The 13,976-nt window shown below is 38.5% G+C and overlaps 1 protein-coding gene across 3 annotated transcripts in view; it reads right to left on the bottom strand.

Moving 5' to 3' along the window:
* Nucleotides 1-205: 205 nt before the first annotated feature.
* LOC111582219 (cGMP-inhibited 3',5'-cyclic phosphodiesterase 3A-like) overlaps nt 206-13,976 on the bottom strand; it is a 59,948-nt gene continuing 46,177 nt past the window's right edge. For all 3 annotated transcript variants that reach the window (XM_035957485.2, XM_035957486.2, XM_023290791.3), the window contains 4 exons: nt 12,289-12,492; nt 11,919-12,080; nt 7,912-8,179; nt 206-6,835 (listed from right to left, as the gene is read on the bottom strand). In XM_035957485.2, coding sequence (XP_035813378.2) covers nt 6,519-6,835; nt 7,912-8,179; nt 11,919-12,080; nt 12,289-12,492 — 951 coding nt within the window. In that variant the 3' untranslated portion in view covers nt 206-6,518. The remainder of the gene's footprint in view (nt 6,836-7,911; nt 8,180-11,918; nt 12,081-12,288; nt 12,493-13,976) is intronic.

Below are 13,976 nucleotides of genomic sequence, written 5' to 3'. Positions count from 1 at the left end.
GTATATTGAATACATGTTTCATATTACCAGCTGAAAATACCTTATTAATGTGCCTGAAACAACAAGTGATACTTTACAGTGTTATCGAATTGCAATTTGAACTTGGTAATTTTTAAATTGTTTAATAAAAATATAGTAAACCCAAACTGAGGCTTCTCCCATGAGTTGCTGGAGAAATGTCTAAAGAATAAGACAGACTCATATGCAGCATTTACAAATCTTATTATTCAACAATATTCACATTACAACATCAACACTGCTCTGCTAGTGACAGGTTCTAATAATCCCAATATATTGTATAGTTACTTTGTAATACATTATCGAGAGGCACTTCCAGTAAGTCTGGTAATAGAGGAGCTACAGTATTGTGTCTAAATTACAAAACAGTAAAAAATATTTTTTCTAAAAGTTTTTTTTGTCATAATATACTTTTGAATCTGTACAGTATATATCTTTTATACAAAGTCAAACAATATCTAGAAATAAAATTTCATATTCCACTTAAACAAATACTGGTGAATCACACAATTTCCCCATCCTGTAGGTATTGCTAAATGTGTTAAGTGCAAGATATTGGAGAGAAGAAAAGAATTGAGTCTGTGAAGCGGCTGCTATAATAGATTTTAAAAAAAACATCTTGTTTGTCTTGCTTTAAAGGTGGTGAACAAAAAGTTTGTTTTGGTTTCCTTTGTGACAAACAAGCAAAGCTGAGAATATAGCATTCAGACAATGTATACATACATAAATGTGACAATGGTATGGCACAGCAGCCTGACCCCGTTGACAAAATGGCTGAAACAACAAACAATACAAAAAAGAAATGTTTTTGGTTCAAACCATCAAAAAGAAAGTACATGGGCGTCAGTCTGAGAACAGAACAGTTGGTCAGTTACATTGTAGTGCTACTGGTGCCTATTGACATGGCAGTGAAAGAAGAACAAGCTGCAAGGACAACACCTGTCTGTTACATGAACACTGAAAACTCTTAAATTGCTTTAATCTGTCTTATTTTCACATGAGAGCAAAATATATGCATATCCAGATATCCTCACCAGGCTGTGAGTAACACTGACAAAATAAAACATGCTCCTTTTAGGGCTTGTTTTGTGCAAATCACAAAAAACCACAATGTTCAAAAAGTTTCTTTGGTTTGCACAAGTTCATCCAGTGTGCAGCAATCCCCTTCTTCTCGTCAGTTAAAAGAAACCACTCGTACTGGCTTTAATGATCTGAAATAGTTTGGTTGCAGACTCTGCACTTGTGTTGTTTTCTAGCGGAGTTTTTGTAAGAACAATTTGTAAATCAAGAGAAAGCGGAATTGTGAATGCGCTGGTACAAACCACTGGCTAGTGTCATCATGATGACCGAGACCAAAGAAGCCAACGAATGACATGAACTTTTATCTTGTGGCGGACAAGAAACTTTAATCTATGGCATTTAGAGTGGAAAAAGAACCTATGGGACTATAACAGTAGTTTTCCATGTTTTGGCCCATTTAAGACAAAGTAATTACTGTATATTGTATACTTTACATCACAAATAATTGTCTTGCAAAATAATGTAGCTTTATTTTAGAAATCTGGGTGTATTTTGTATTTAATTCCTGGCACCCAGTGGTTTCCATTTATTTACACGCAACTTTTTTTCCAAGTACGTCATCCATCCCAGTGAACATTACATCTGCATTAAGTGTAGCCTTCAAATCAGTCTACAATTGTAACTACATTATGGATGCAACAAGAATAAAACATTGGAAAAACTATGCAGATTTGTTGTTGACTTGGATACATTGCTAATAAATATTCATACTGTGCAGAAATAAAAAGAAACCAAGTAGGAAAATACTCCTAAAACTGAATTTAACAAATGTTTAGCAACTATGCTAATAATACCGATTTTAATTAAAAAGCTGAAATAAAGAACACAAAACTACTTGATAACTGTAAAAAGACTTGAAACCTGTTCCTAAAAAACTGAGTGACCAATTGAACACTCCCCTCCAAGCTACTGAAAACTCCCTAGAAGGCTGGACACTAACACTTCCTACTGTTTTGGATTGTTTGCGATGAGAATAGAAACTAAGAATTCTATCACAGCTTTGATTAATTCAAGTCTCTTTGATTGCTGCACTGTAGTGTACACAGTGAGGCAGGGCTGAGAGAGGAGGGAAGCGTCTGTTTTGACTGACTTGATCCCTAGTGAGCTTTGAATTCTCAGATCGCACAGGCCAAAAAAAGGGGAAAAAAAGTGATGGGTGTCTGAAAAAATCTACAAATCCCCAAACACAGAGGTGGAACATGGGATAGTACAAGTGTGAGACACAAAAAGTCCATTGTAATAGTATGCACATTAGATTGTAAGTGAGGTATTGATATACTGTATAGTGCGTAGGATATTTACAGTGCATGGAGCTCAAGCTCATTCATGTGTCTTCAAATTCCTGCTGTTTACATGAGGCAGGAAGCTTGAAGAGCTTTCTTTTTCAGTCACGTGGTTATTTGTAGAATAACTCGATTTCAAAACTTCCTTTCTGTACAGAGGTTCAAAAATGCTGTACTTAAAGACCCCAGTCGGTGCCTTGACCCACAGCTGTGTAGATCAGTCATGTATCAGCTGGTGTTTACAGATCATTATGCAGGCTTATCATCAAACGCCAACGCAAGAAGAAGCTACTGGAAGACGATTTGTCGAGGAGGGAACCTGTAAATTCAGACATGTCCTGCTGCATATGCTACAAATAGACTGCTGCCATTTGTGCTGGCAGGTAAGACACGTAGTTTCAGGGGTCAGATGTCATTCTGCCTTTTCTTTTTTTCTCTCTCTGTTGCCAAGCAACATTAGCCCTCCTTATTATGGACCATTTGTGACATTAAAGTGGACAACAGATGTTCAGAGTTCTCAACTTGAATTGAGACAGACTTTGGTTAATGCAGGCTTCCTTTTTCATAAGATTAAAAACAAGCTGCGCTCTATTTGTAAGTACAGGGAATAAGCAATCAAGCGCATTACGCTGCACAGTTTAGCCCTCATTTACACAATGGGCATTTTGATAACAGTGCAATGGATACAGCTGAGGATTTAGACAGTATTAGGGCAAGTTCAGCCAGTAAAAATACAAAAAACAAGTCTATTTAATAGTTGCTTAGTCAGTTTTCATCCAGCGTATGCGAATAATGGGCTGTTTGCATAAAGTGTATCCCCAGTAAATACTTGTATTTCTGTCTGATGTTCTTATTTGGTGCTATTTTAAAATTTAAGTGTGGCTGTTTCAATTTTAGAATGCCTTTCCTGGCCATGTTTTTATACATATGTGAGTTAGTCTAATCAATCCTCACCCACTTCAAATAATCAGTACTTATGGACATTTTGTGCCATCTCTGTATGCCCCTTAGCATATTTGAAGTATTTGCAACTACAGAGTTAAAGTTTCTTACCTTCTAGATAGAGCTGAATCAGAATGGTTGTTTGAGTGCCTTTTCTATCAATACCACTGCATATATAACCACACTCTACTTTGATTTCCCGACTGTAAGTCTACCTCATCTCTTGATCCAGCCTCTAGTCTCTGGCACTTTCTCCAAAAAGTGCTGTCAATGTCCAAGAAAGGGTTTCAGTTTTATTAAAATATGCCTTTCTTCACTTGGCAAATCTGATGAAAAGTACCTGTTACAATAAGTAAGTGAAGACACTGAATAACCTTCAATCTCTGGATCTAAGTCTAAAAAGGCCCCCTGTTGCTTTTCTGATGTCAGATCAAATACACTGTACTGCATATCCCTGTAATACATTTAGCAAACTTGGAAACATAGATCATCACATGGTTCAGAATCCGACCAGGCTGGCTCATCTTCAAAGAGTTACAACTGGAAGACTTTGCTGAAAAGATCTGACACCCCTCTGACCCTTTATAAGCGCCTTCCTCTTTCATTACTAAGCCTCATTACTGAGGCTGTTCTCCTTGCTCACACTTTCCTCCATCACCACCAATATGAATCTCTGCGGACATCAAAGGAGATCTGCTAAGCCATATGCAATGTCAAGGATTACAAATGGAGAAAAAAAAATCTTGAGTCTGCTGGCCTGTCATAGGAAATTCTTTCTTGTAACTTTCACCTATTCTGTTGCACTGTATTGAAACAAAGTGTAGAATGTTGACATTATCTTGAGTGACACTTTTTGTTGATGCATTTCTCTGCTTATTTGTGGTGTTTAATGCTTAAATCACTCATTCTACCTTTTCTATTTGATATCATTGAAGACTGACAACATAAATTGCCCAAACAGTATCATAGGAGATTGCAGACAGCAGCATTAGCGACTCTGAAAGCTGCACTCCATTAATTCAGAAGTTTGCTTTCACTTAATTTAACATATGTTCATTTACATTATACATTTATGCAGCTGTGGCTCCTTTTCTGTGTTTTTAAAGTAAGCAGTGTTCCATGACTCAGACATGGTTAGCCTTATTGATTCCATATTACTATCTTTGCCTGATTTCTCTGACTGAAACTTCCACATAGTTTCATGTGGGTATGCAGCACCTCCTGGATGGCAGCAGCCTTCACAGGGTAGTAATGTCTCATTAACGTAAATCTTCTTGGGTGTTTTGGAGCCGTGACTCAGCTCTGGCCAGGTTCAGTATGGCTTACTGGATTACTTTACTCTCTGAAACATTTGGCCTACATACCAGCCTATAAATTATTTTGGAATGAGAAAAGTCCTGTCATTAGCGACTGTGTTTACCGTGACATGAACACAAAATGTGGACACAAATGATATTTACTCAACAAAACACATTACCAGATTGACTGTGTTCATTTTGTCATCTTTTCATTAGGTTAGCGTTTTCTTTTCATCCAACAACTTTGTAAGAATTATTAAGGATGTTTTTGCCTTCACATGTTTCGACTGCGTCTACAGTCTTCCTCAGAAGCGTCATTCGACGTGTTGATGATGTGTCTCTTATCAGGTGACCAGCCTGACAGATCTGTAACAATCTGTCAGGCTGGTCATGCCCCCCGCTGTCCCAGGAGTGTGACAGGGTGTAAGCACCCTCGTCCCGGTTTATGGAATCATTGGCCCGCTTCCTGGTCTCAATGGCCTCTTTTATCCACAGTTGAGGGGAGTGTTATCAGGCCAAACTGTTTAATTATTGTTTAATCCAAAAAATACTTTAAGAATACTCAGTAACAATAAGACTCATCCTTATATGAATAAAAGAGGCCATTAAGATCAGGAAGTGGGGCAATGATTCCATAAACCAGGACAACGGGATTACACCCTCTTGCACACCTGGGATTCCATCTTCCAGAGACCATTGGATAGTGGGGGGCGTGGCCAACCTGACAGATTCTGACAGATCTGTCAGACCGCTCACCTGATAAAGAACATGTCATCAACACGTCGGATGACGCCTCTGAGAAAGACTGCAGACGTAGTTGAAACATGTAAAGGTAAAAACATCCGTAATAGTCCTTACAAAGTTGTCGGGAAAAAGAAAATGAAAACACATTACCTTATTACCTAGTTATGTATCTTGTAAGTCAGTTTTAAACTGATTAACATTAACGTGTGTTCTTTCCCTTGTGGTTCCTTTTTTGAAGGGAAGTAAAAGGAAAAAGGATGCTGAAAGTCCTTTTTGCTTCTGTTTCTCTACAGGTTTCTGCCTTCCTGAGTTGTGCAGTGTGGAAACATGTTAGTGTGCTGAACCGACTAATAAAAGACAGGGAGAAAATGACCGCTGACTAACATTGTTTGATATGAACAAAACACTGTTTTGTATGTTTTTTTTCCTTGAGAATAAAGCTTTTAGAGCACTAGGGTTCTTTGTGAAACTTCCTTTCTGTTCCGAGCACAGAATGTGTTTCTGCTACAGCACTGTGTGTGTGCTTGTGTGTGTGTTTGCAGCTTGTGTGGGTGTACGTCTGAGTACACAGTGCACTACCTCTGAATCTTTTTTTCAACTTCCTTCTGGAATACACTCAGTGGACACAGCTTTTTCCCTGTCTTTCATCCCATTGTCTTCAAGGAGAAGGGGCTTGTTGCACATCCTTAACCAGCTGGGCGGCTCCACAGTGTGTTGATATCTTGGGAGCAACAAGAAGAATGAAGAGGGGGGTCTGTGACAGTGTTCTACTCTCTGGTGGAGTGAATTTGGTGAATCAGGGTGGTTGGCCCAAAGTGCAGGATGGGCAGTCTGGGTGAGGTGCAGGGTGTCAGATCCAGACCAAAAGAAACACTAAAAGAGAAACAAATACAGTCCATATTCATTTTCAGCATCTCCATTCTTTCCCTTAGTCACTTAATCTTTACCTTATATCACCTGTCTCCTGGTCAGATGCACTGGGGTCATCCCTGTCCTCAACCCTGTTTTTGTTAGGCACATTTTACCCAAAACATCTTCTACAGTGTTGTGTCAAAGTGATGTGCTGGCTACCATATCAAGAGTTTAGTTAGGAAAGAAACAAAACATTTTTAGACAACGTTCCTGGCTTACGAGGAGGTCAAAGTTTGTAATATCACTCTGGCTCTTCCTCTTTTTCTCCTGAAGTCTCTGATTGGGGAAGGATTTCCTCTTCCTCGATAGCCGGTACCTCTTCCCTTTCATCGAGGTCATCAGTCAACTCCTCCTCTTTGCTTGCCTGCTCCTCCTCTTCCTCATGAATGGCTGTGATTGGATCGGTGGGGTTGCTGATGCAGTTCGGATTCTCTTCCCGGGCCTCCTCTGGGGCTTCTGCAGCAATCACTCTTTTCCACATTTCATGGTTTTCCAAAAGATGCTGTGTGATCTGGCAAAACACTTTCCTCCTGCTCACCTTTTTGGTTTCACGACGCTCTGCAGGACACAAACCCAACAGTCAGACAAACTCCTCGGAAATTTTGTGACTGTAAGAACAAGTGTGACACGTTGGACTGACACCACTTTTATATATGGCTTGGTACAAAAGCCGGTAACAGGGAGAAACAGCTAACCTGGCTCTGTTCAAAGTAAAAAAAACTAAACAAAAAAAAATCTATTGACATCGTTGAAACTCACGAAATAACAAGTTACATATTTTTGTGAAATTTGTGTAAAAATCTAAATGATATGGGTTTCAGGAGGGTTATGTGTCAAATTACTTCATGGCTAGTGACTGAAGTTCAAGCCAGAACACAAGAGTTACTGTTTGGAATTTGTTACATGTTCATTTGTGAGCTTTAGAGGTGATAGGTGATTTTTTTTTAAGCTTTCATCACAAGCTGATTTCCCAAAACAGCTGGGAGAAATTCATGTGCTGTTGTTATAGAGCCACAAAAACAGTGCAGGGAGGAGGTCAGGGTGGATGGACGGGTTGAAAAATCACTTGACTTTAACATGAGAACCCGTTGCTTGACTTCCACTTGTCAAAATGATAGTCAAAAACCTAAGCAAACCTTTAGCAAAGCACTATCACAGCAAGCGTTCTTATGTGCTCCTTTAGGTTGTGTAATGGCTAGCAACAACTGACTAATATCGTCATTAGGATTGGAGGACTGGTTGCAAAACAGCAAACACAGTTGTTTCCCAAAATTGAAACCGTATCATATGGGCCATTCATTAAATCTGTATTCTATATAAAAAAAAAAAAATATCACAATTGTAGTAAGTTCAGTGCTACAGTGTTCTTTTCAATAAATGTAGCAAAGCAAAAATCCACAAAATATCACCAGTCTGTAAAAATAAAAGGCTGTTTTTCACATTATCGGTTTTGATGTGTTTTTCTAAGAAACTGTTGGCCAGATCTCCCCAGATTCCACCAAGCAACAGAATGCTAATTTCAGCTGTCAGAGATGTTGTCAGAGTAAATGCTCACCGAGGCTCATCATTTCTGACCACACAAAACAGCAATTGAGATGTTTTCGACAGCATGAATAATTAAGAGGTCAACATACGGGAGTTGTCAGAACTTGTCGATGCATCCTCATCCGCCAAATCCTCCTCGTCGTCTTCTGTATCTTGTCCTGCCTTCTCCACTTCTGGCTCCAGCTCTCCCTCAGATGGGTCGACCCAGCGTCCCGGCATCAGAGCAGCAGAGTCGTAGGAGGAGCACAGTGGTCCCACTATGTGAGTAATGAATGACTCCTGTAGTTTAGCAAGTTGCGGAGCAGAACGGTCCATGAATGGGCTGATGGGAAGGCCCAGGCTAGCCTCTTCATCACCCTAGAAAGGTACAAACATGGTAAATATGTAGGAGGCACAGGGATGGTAAAATATAAATGCACTGGAAAATTAAACATTTATATATTATATAAAGATGGGATTTAGAGAGAGAGAGAGAGAGAGAGAAAACATTTTCCTTGGACAAAAAAACATTATTGGCTTGAAATGTGTCCTTCAGTCGCTTCAAACTGACATTAGTTCTTGATTTGTGAATTCATGAGATATTGAATTTGAACAGTCTTGAAATTAGCAGAGAATAAATTAGAGATTTTTAGGGTTCTGTTCAGCTAAAGTTAGTATCAATTACCAAAATCTCATGTGATGGTACAAATTTGGTCAGATTTTTTCACCTTATGAGCAACAAGGTGATAGATGATGGAAACAAGAAAGTAGTACATTCAATTAAATTCTACTTATTATTTTATAAAATAATAACGTATAGGCACACATAGGTAAATACTGTATCACTGATATAATCTCTGCTATGCAGTTAGTCTTCTGCATAGTTCACAGGCACAGATACGCCGCCTCTGGGTACAGTCTTCTGAAATTAGGTCAAGAGGACCATAAATAGAAGAACATCCATTCTATGGCTGATCTGTACATTTCAGTCATACAAAAGAGGCCGTCTGTAAAGATTGGCCACAGTGATGGTGACTAATCAGTGCATTTGCACCCACAAGGCCACCACCAGTAAATGCAGACATTAATATTCTGACTAATTATTGTTGTCCACCAGCTATGCATATGCTGGCTGCAACAACCACATCAAGCTCCAAACAAGTATCATAAATAAAATCTAAATTGAAGTGAGGACAAACAGACTTAAAAACAGCTTCTTTCCGCGAGCCACCCTAAACTCTCACGTCTCACACCCAGTCAACAATGCAGAGTGAAATGTGCAATATACACCATTGCCTCATTCACCGTTATTTATATTCACTCTGTTATTTATACTATATATTTGTAAATAGGCTGCTTGCGCTATCTTTAAGATTTCTTTGCACTGAAAAGGAGAAGCTCTCCAATTTCGTTATACACTGTATAATGACAATAAAGCATATTCTGTTCTATTCTATTCTATATATTGTTATCATATTTTTCATCTACTGTAAATGGACACCTGATGAAGACAAGCCAAAGTGGACCCTTGCTGTTCCTCCCTCATCCTTGGGACACTTGTCAGTCAGGCTTTTTTCATCCACAGAAACAGAGCAGTTATGAATGCATGCTGTATCTCTGCGATGTAAGATGCTTAGAATCTAATATTTGGGTTTATTTTGCTGATTGCATTCCTTATGACAGTGTTCATCTTTACACCAGCTGAGACCACGTCTGTAGTAACCTTGAAAATACCCCCGTTTATGTCATGGTTTATGTTGCACAACCCAGTAGCTTCTGTGTTACTTTCATATATCACAACGAGGCTTTCATGTTTGTTTTCTGATGTTAGGGATTTCAAAGCTATTCACAAGGAGGACACAGGAGCACGAGCTCCAATTGCTATGGCAACCAGAAACCTGGATGGCGTCAGTGCACAGCACTAGCGGTTAGTTGGAGAGAGGTGTGTTTGTGTGTCCGTTTTGTCACACTGTGATCTGAGGAAGAAAATTGATAGAAGCGGATATTGCTAATGTTTAGGAAATCAAAGTGGTGCATTGCAGAGCTTGATATAAATTTGTGCGTGCGTGTTTACATCTGTTTCCTCTGTGTGACTGTGAATGAGTGCTGTCAGGGATGGCACATTTAGGTCATCTGTCTCCCCCTCTGAAAAAAAGGAAACTGTACCCACACTCTCTGTCTCTCGCCCACTCTTTCTCACTTCACTCACCCCTGTATGCTCAGGACAAACATGATTCTCAGAGCTATCATGAGAATTGAACAGAGGATCTGGGAGGAGCTGCAGGATGCCAAGTATCAGACACAGATCAGAAGGAGGCTACTTTCCTCAGCAATCAACAAAGTTCAGATTAGGCATTTCTCACAGCTGATCAGTGAAAATGGACTACATAAACATAATATATGCTGATATTGACTTTTCTCTTTGTGAGAACAAACGTCTGTTACAGCCTGTGCATCTGTGTACAAATAGAAAGACATTTAATTCTGAGATGACCGAATATCACAGATACCACTAAATGTCAAATTAGTGCTGTTCTACGTAAAATATTGTTGCTAGGCAAATAATCATATCTCTGTGGGTAATCAGATGTTATCTTTATGGTCTTGTTAGTTCAGAGCAGGATTTGTTGCCAGGCATCCTTCCACGTGGTCTCTGACAAATTCATGAGCTAGCAGGTAAGTGTTTTGAATATTCAGCTACATTATAAACCTTTGTTGAAGGGTTCTGGAGCAAGAACTAAATCCCTATAATATGCAATGGCACTGTTATGCAGTGGTTTCTGATCTGTTGATGTAGGTGACCTAAATGCACATGCAGCACTGTTATTATCACATATTTATAGATTATTCAGCTTCTTATTCTAACTGATGAGGTTGTACAAGAAAAGACTCTGCCAAAGTCAGAGCAGGTTCTGTTGTTTCACAAAACGCTATTTCTGTTGTTCCAGTGCTTCTCTCGCTGGTTTGATGTGGGCAGGAGTCATTTAGAAAACAGTGGTCTCATGTACAATAATCATAGTGTTTATAAAATAATTTAGTTCTAAATGTACCATAATTTCAGTATTTCCTAGTTTTTCCTTAACAGTTGAATGTTATTGACCTGATTTGAAACCAGTATGATTATTCATATTTATCTGTAACTCATAAACTAGGATGTACTGTGGCAGCCTGTATTTTGAACTCAGTGTAAATAACTTGTTGATCTATAGCTATTGGAAACATCAGAAATCTTAAAAACTACATTTTGGGTGCTGCACAGTCTGAATTTTGAATGAAGATAGTCTCCTTCAAATCATTTGCTAATCTTGTACTATTATTTAGTTTGGGGCACACAGCAATGCTCCATGTGCCTTTAAGGTTCAGTCTAAATATGCTGAAAGGTGATGATTTTTCTATCAAATCTGACCAAACTACACTCACACAATACTCATTAAATAGACAGGCTGAGCTTTAGTATGCTAAACTCTTCATAAATAAAGCATAACTAAAGATGTATTTTCAACGTACCGTTTCTTATTTAGTCCAATCCAGGTTTATTTGTATAGCACTTTAAACAACCACAGATTGAACCAAAGTGCTGTACATCCAGAAACAAGGCAAATAAAATCAGAAATACACAACAGAGCACTAAAAACAAATAAAAAAACAGAAAATACACAATAAAAGCACTAAAACAAATAAATTTGTTTGTTTGTTCTTAGTTTCTTATTTAGTCATACATATTTAATCCTTAAAGAAATACGTTTGTTTAAAGGCCAAGTTTATGGAGGCTTTAAATGTCCAGATTTGTACAAATGTACAATGTGTAATTTACTTTGTAGATTTTCGTAACTTATATGTCAGTTCATGTAATCTCCACTTTTCTGTACATATCATTTAATTTTTAGTTGTTCTTTTTTTAGTCCTTAATTTTTTTTCACTTCTGTTGGTGAAGCTCATGCACATTTCATTCATTTGGTGTACTTCATTTCTTACTGTGCTAAATACGTTCCCATTTATCTCTGTATGAGGTTCCACTGAATCAAACTGTGCTAACGCTGAAGCTTTTTTTTTTTTTTTTTTTAATGCCCATGAACCTTTTGTTCCCATTAGACTGCAGACATTTTTATAAATGTACCTGCTCGTAGAACTCATTGACAATCCCCTCCGTCCATTGCAGGTGCAGCTCTTTACACTTCAGCGGTCCGTTGACATCAGCCAGCTTTATGCACATCTGGCACACCAGCAATCGGTCATTCTCATTGGTCCAATCAATACCAGACACTCCTTCATCACCCACCTAAGGACACAGGAATAGTTATGTAAAACAGCAAATGTGTAAGAAAAAAAACACAGAGATTGGGTGTTAACATAAATTTATGACCATCTGGACAAAAAGACATTTTTTTTTAAAATATTACAGCATCAGAACAAAGTATGAACGAAGAGCTGAGAAAAATGACAACAATAATTACAGAGATGGATGATGAACAGATTTGAATGTTTACTTTTGCATTGAACTCTGCAAGGAAGTCAAAGTGCTTTTTGAGGTCAGTGGCCAGAATAGCTTCAATGACGAGGAAGCGGAAGCGCTTGAACTCCACGTGTTCAAGGTTAACCAGGAAGTTATACTCAGGTCGAGACATGAAGAGGTTCCAGGCTGAAGCTGCGTGATGGTTTTCCAAGACTGATCTGTCATTGTATAGAAGAGCCTTCAATGGAAGAGACGAGAGAGGAATTCAAATTATTAATCATTGTCAATATTAGTATTTGGTGGGAAACTTATTTACGGTGCCATGGTGTAGCTGGGGTTTAACCTAAATGAAATGGTTTCTTCTTCTTTTTCTAATTGTGAAATGCTTTATTGTTGTAGTTGAGCCCGTTTTGCTTTTGGTTGTTGGTTTCTGTTTGCATCATAATCACTTTACGCTCTTACTAATATGTATTTTTCTGTTAATAATGCTTGAACTCATAGGATAGCTTCATTTTTTTTATATTTATTAATTTCACATAAGCATAAAAAAACCCTATTAGTTCAAAGCAAGGATAATGTAGTAGCATGCATTGCTCTTCTTTATATAATAATTATCATTACAACTAATCAGGTAGAAAGAAGAATTTAATTTGCTAGATAATATACAGTCTTGGAAAAAGGTTTTCAGACACCCCATGCATTTGTGAAATATTGCATTAAGAGTCACTTTTACATCTTCAAGTGCAATTTCTTTTAGTACAGTCATAGCCAAGATACTAAACAAATCCTTAAAAAATCCATTAAAAACAGAAAATTGATTGGTTCCATGAAAATACATCATAAATTTTGAGTATCTTCTTATTAAAAGACCCAATTTTTGTTGCCATGCTTCATGTCTATATAAAATCAGCACATTTGAAAGTTCTTCAGAAACAAAAATGGCTCAAACAAGGAACCTAACACAGGAAACACGCCTGAAGATACAGGAAGTGTACCGCTGCCGTCAGATAGCCAGGAAGAGCAGATGCAGTCATTTAGAAGTTGGATACACTCTGCAGAAATACAGACAAAACAACAGCTTGGAAAACAAACCAAGATCTGGGCATCCAAGGGTTTATTCAGCAAGAAATGACCAAATCCTGATCCGCATGTGAAAGGAAAACCACCGAATGACATCACAGGAGCTTTAGCAGTAGTGGTCAAACCAAATTGGAATCTAGTGTTTCACTCGCTCTGTACGTGGCCGACTTTTAGATCATGCCTTAAGGTCCTACAAGGCTGTCAAGAAGACCCTAATCAATGAGAGACAGAGGTTGGCCCAGGGTTGTTGGGCCCAAGCACACAAGAACTGGAGGAATTGGAAGATGATTCTATGGTCAGATGAGTCCAGTTCCCAGCTTTATCTTCCTCCTGCTAATGTGAGGATACACAGAATACCAGGAGAAGCATTATCTCCAGCATGTACAGCACCAACTGTCAAGCATGGTAGAAGCAGTATGGTTTGGGGATGCATGAGTGCTGCTGGTCTTGGTCATCTAACAGTCTGTGATGGCACACTGAACTCTGCCAAGTATTGTGCCATTCTCCAAATCACATGCTCCCTTCTGCACGTGACCTTTTCAGTGGAGCTCAAAACTGGATATTTTTACCAGATAATGCCCCTTGGACACATCCAGACCAGGAGAACTTGGCTGAAAGAACACAGCATCCAGGACTTAGAGT

This window comes from Amphiprion ocellaris, chromosome 7 (assembly GCF_022539595.1).
Source record: "Amphiprion ocellaris isolate individual 3 ecotype Okinawa chromosome 7, ASM2253959v1, whole genome shotgun sequence".
Classification (NCBI taxonomy): Eukaryota; Metazoa; Chordata; class Actinopteri; family Pomacentridae; genus Amphiprion; species Amphiprion ocellaris.
This window is presented reverse-complemented; position numbering and strand designations above follow the sequence as displayed.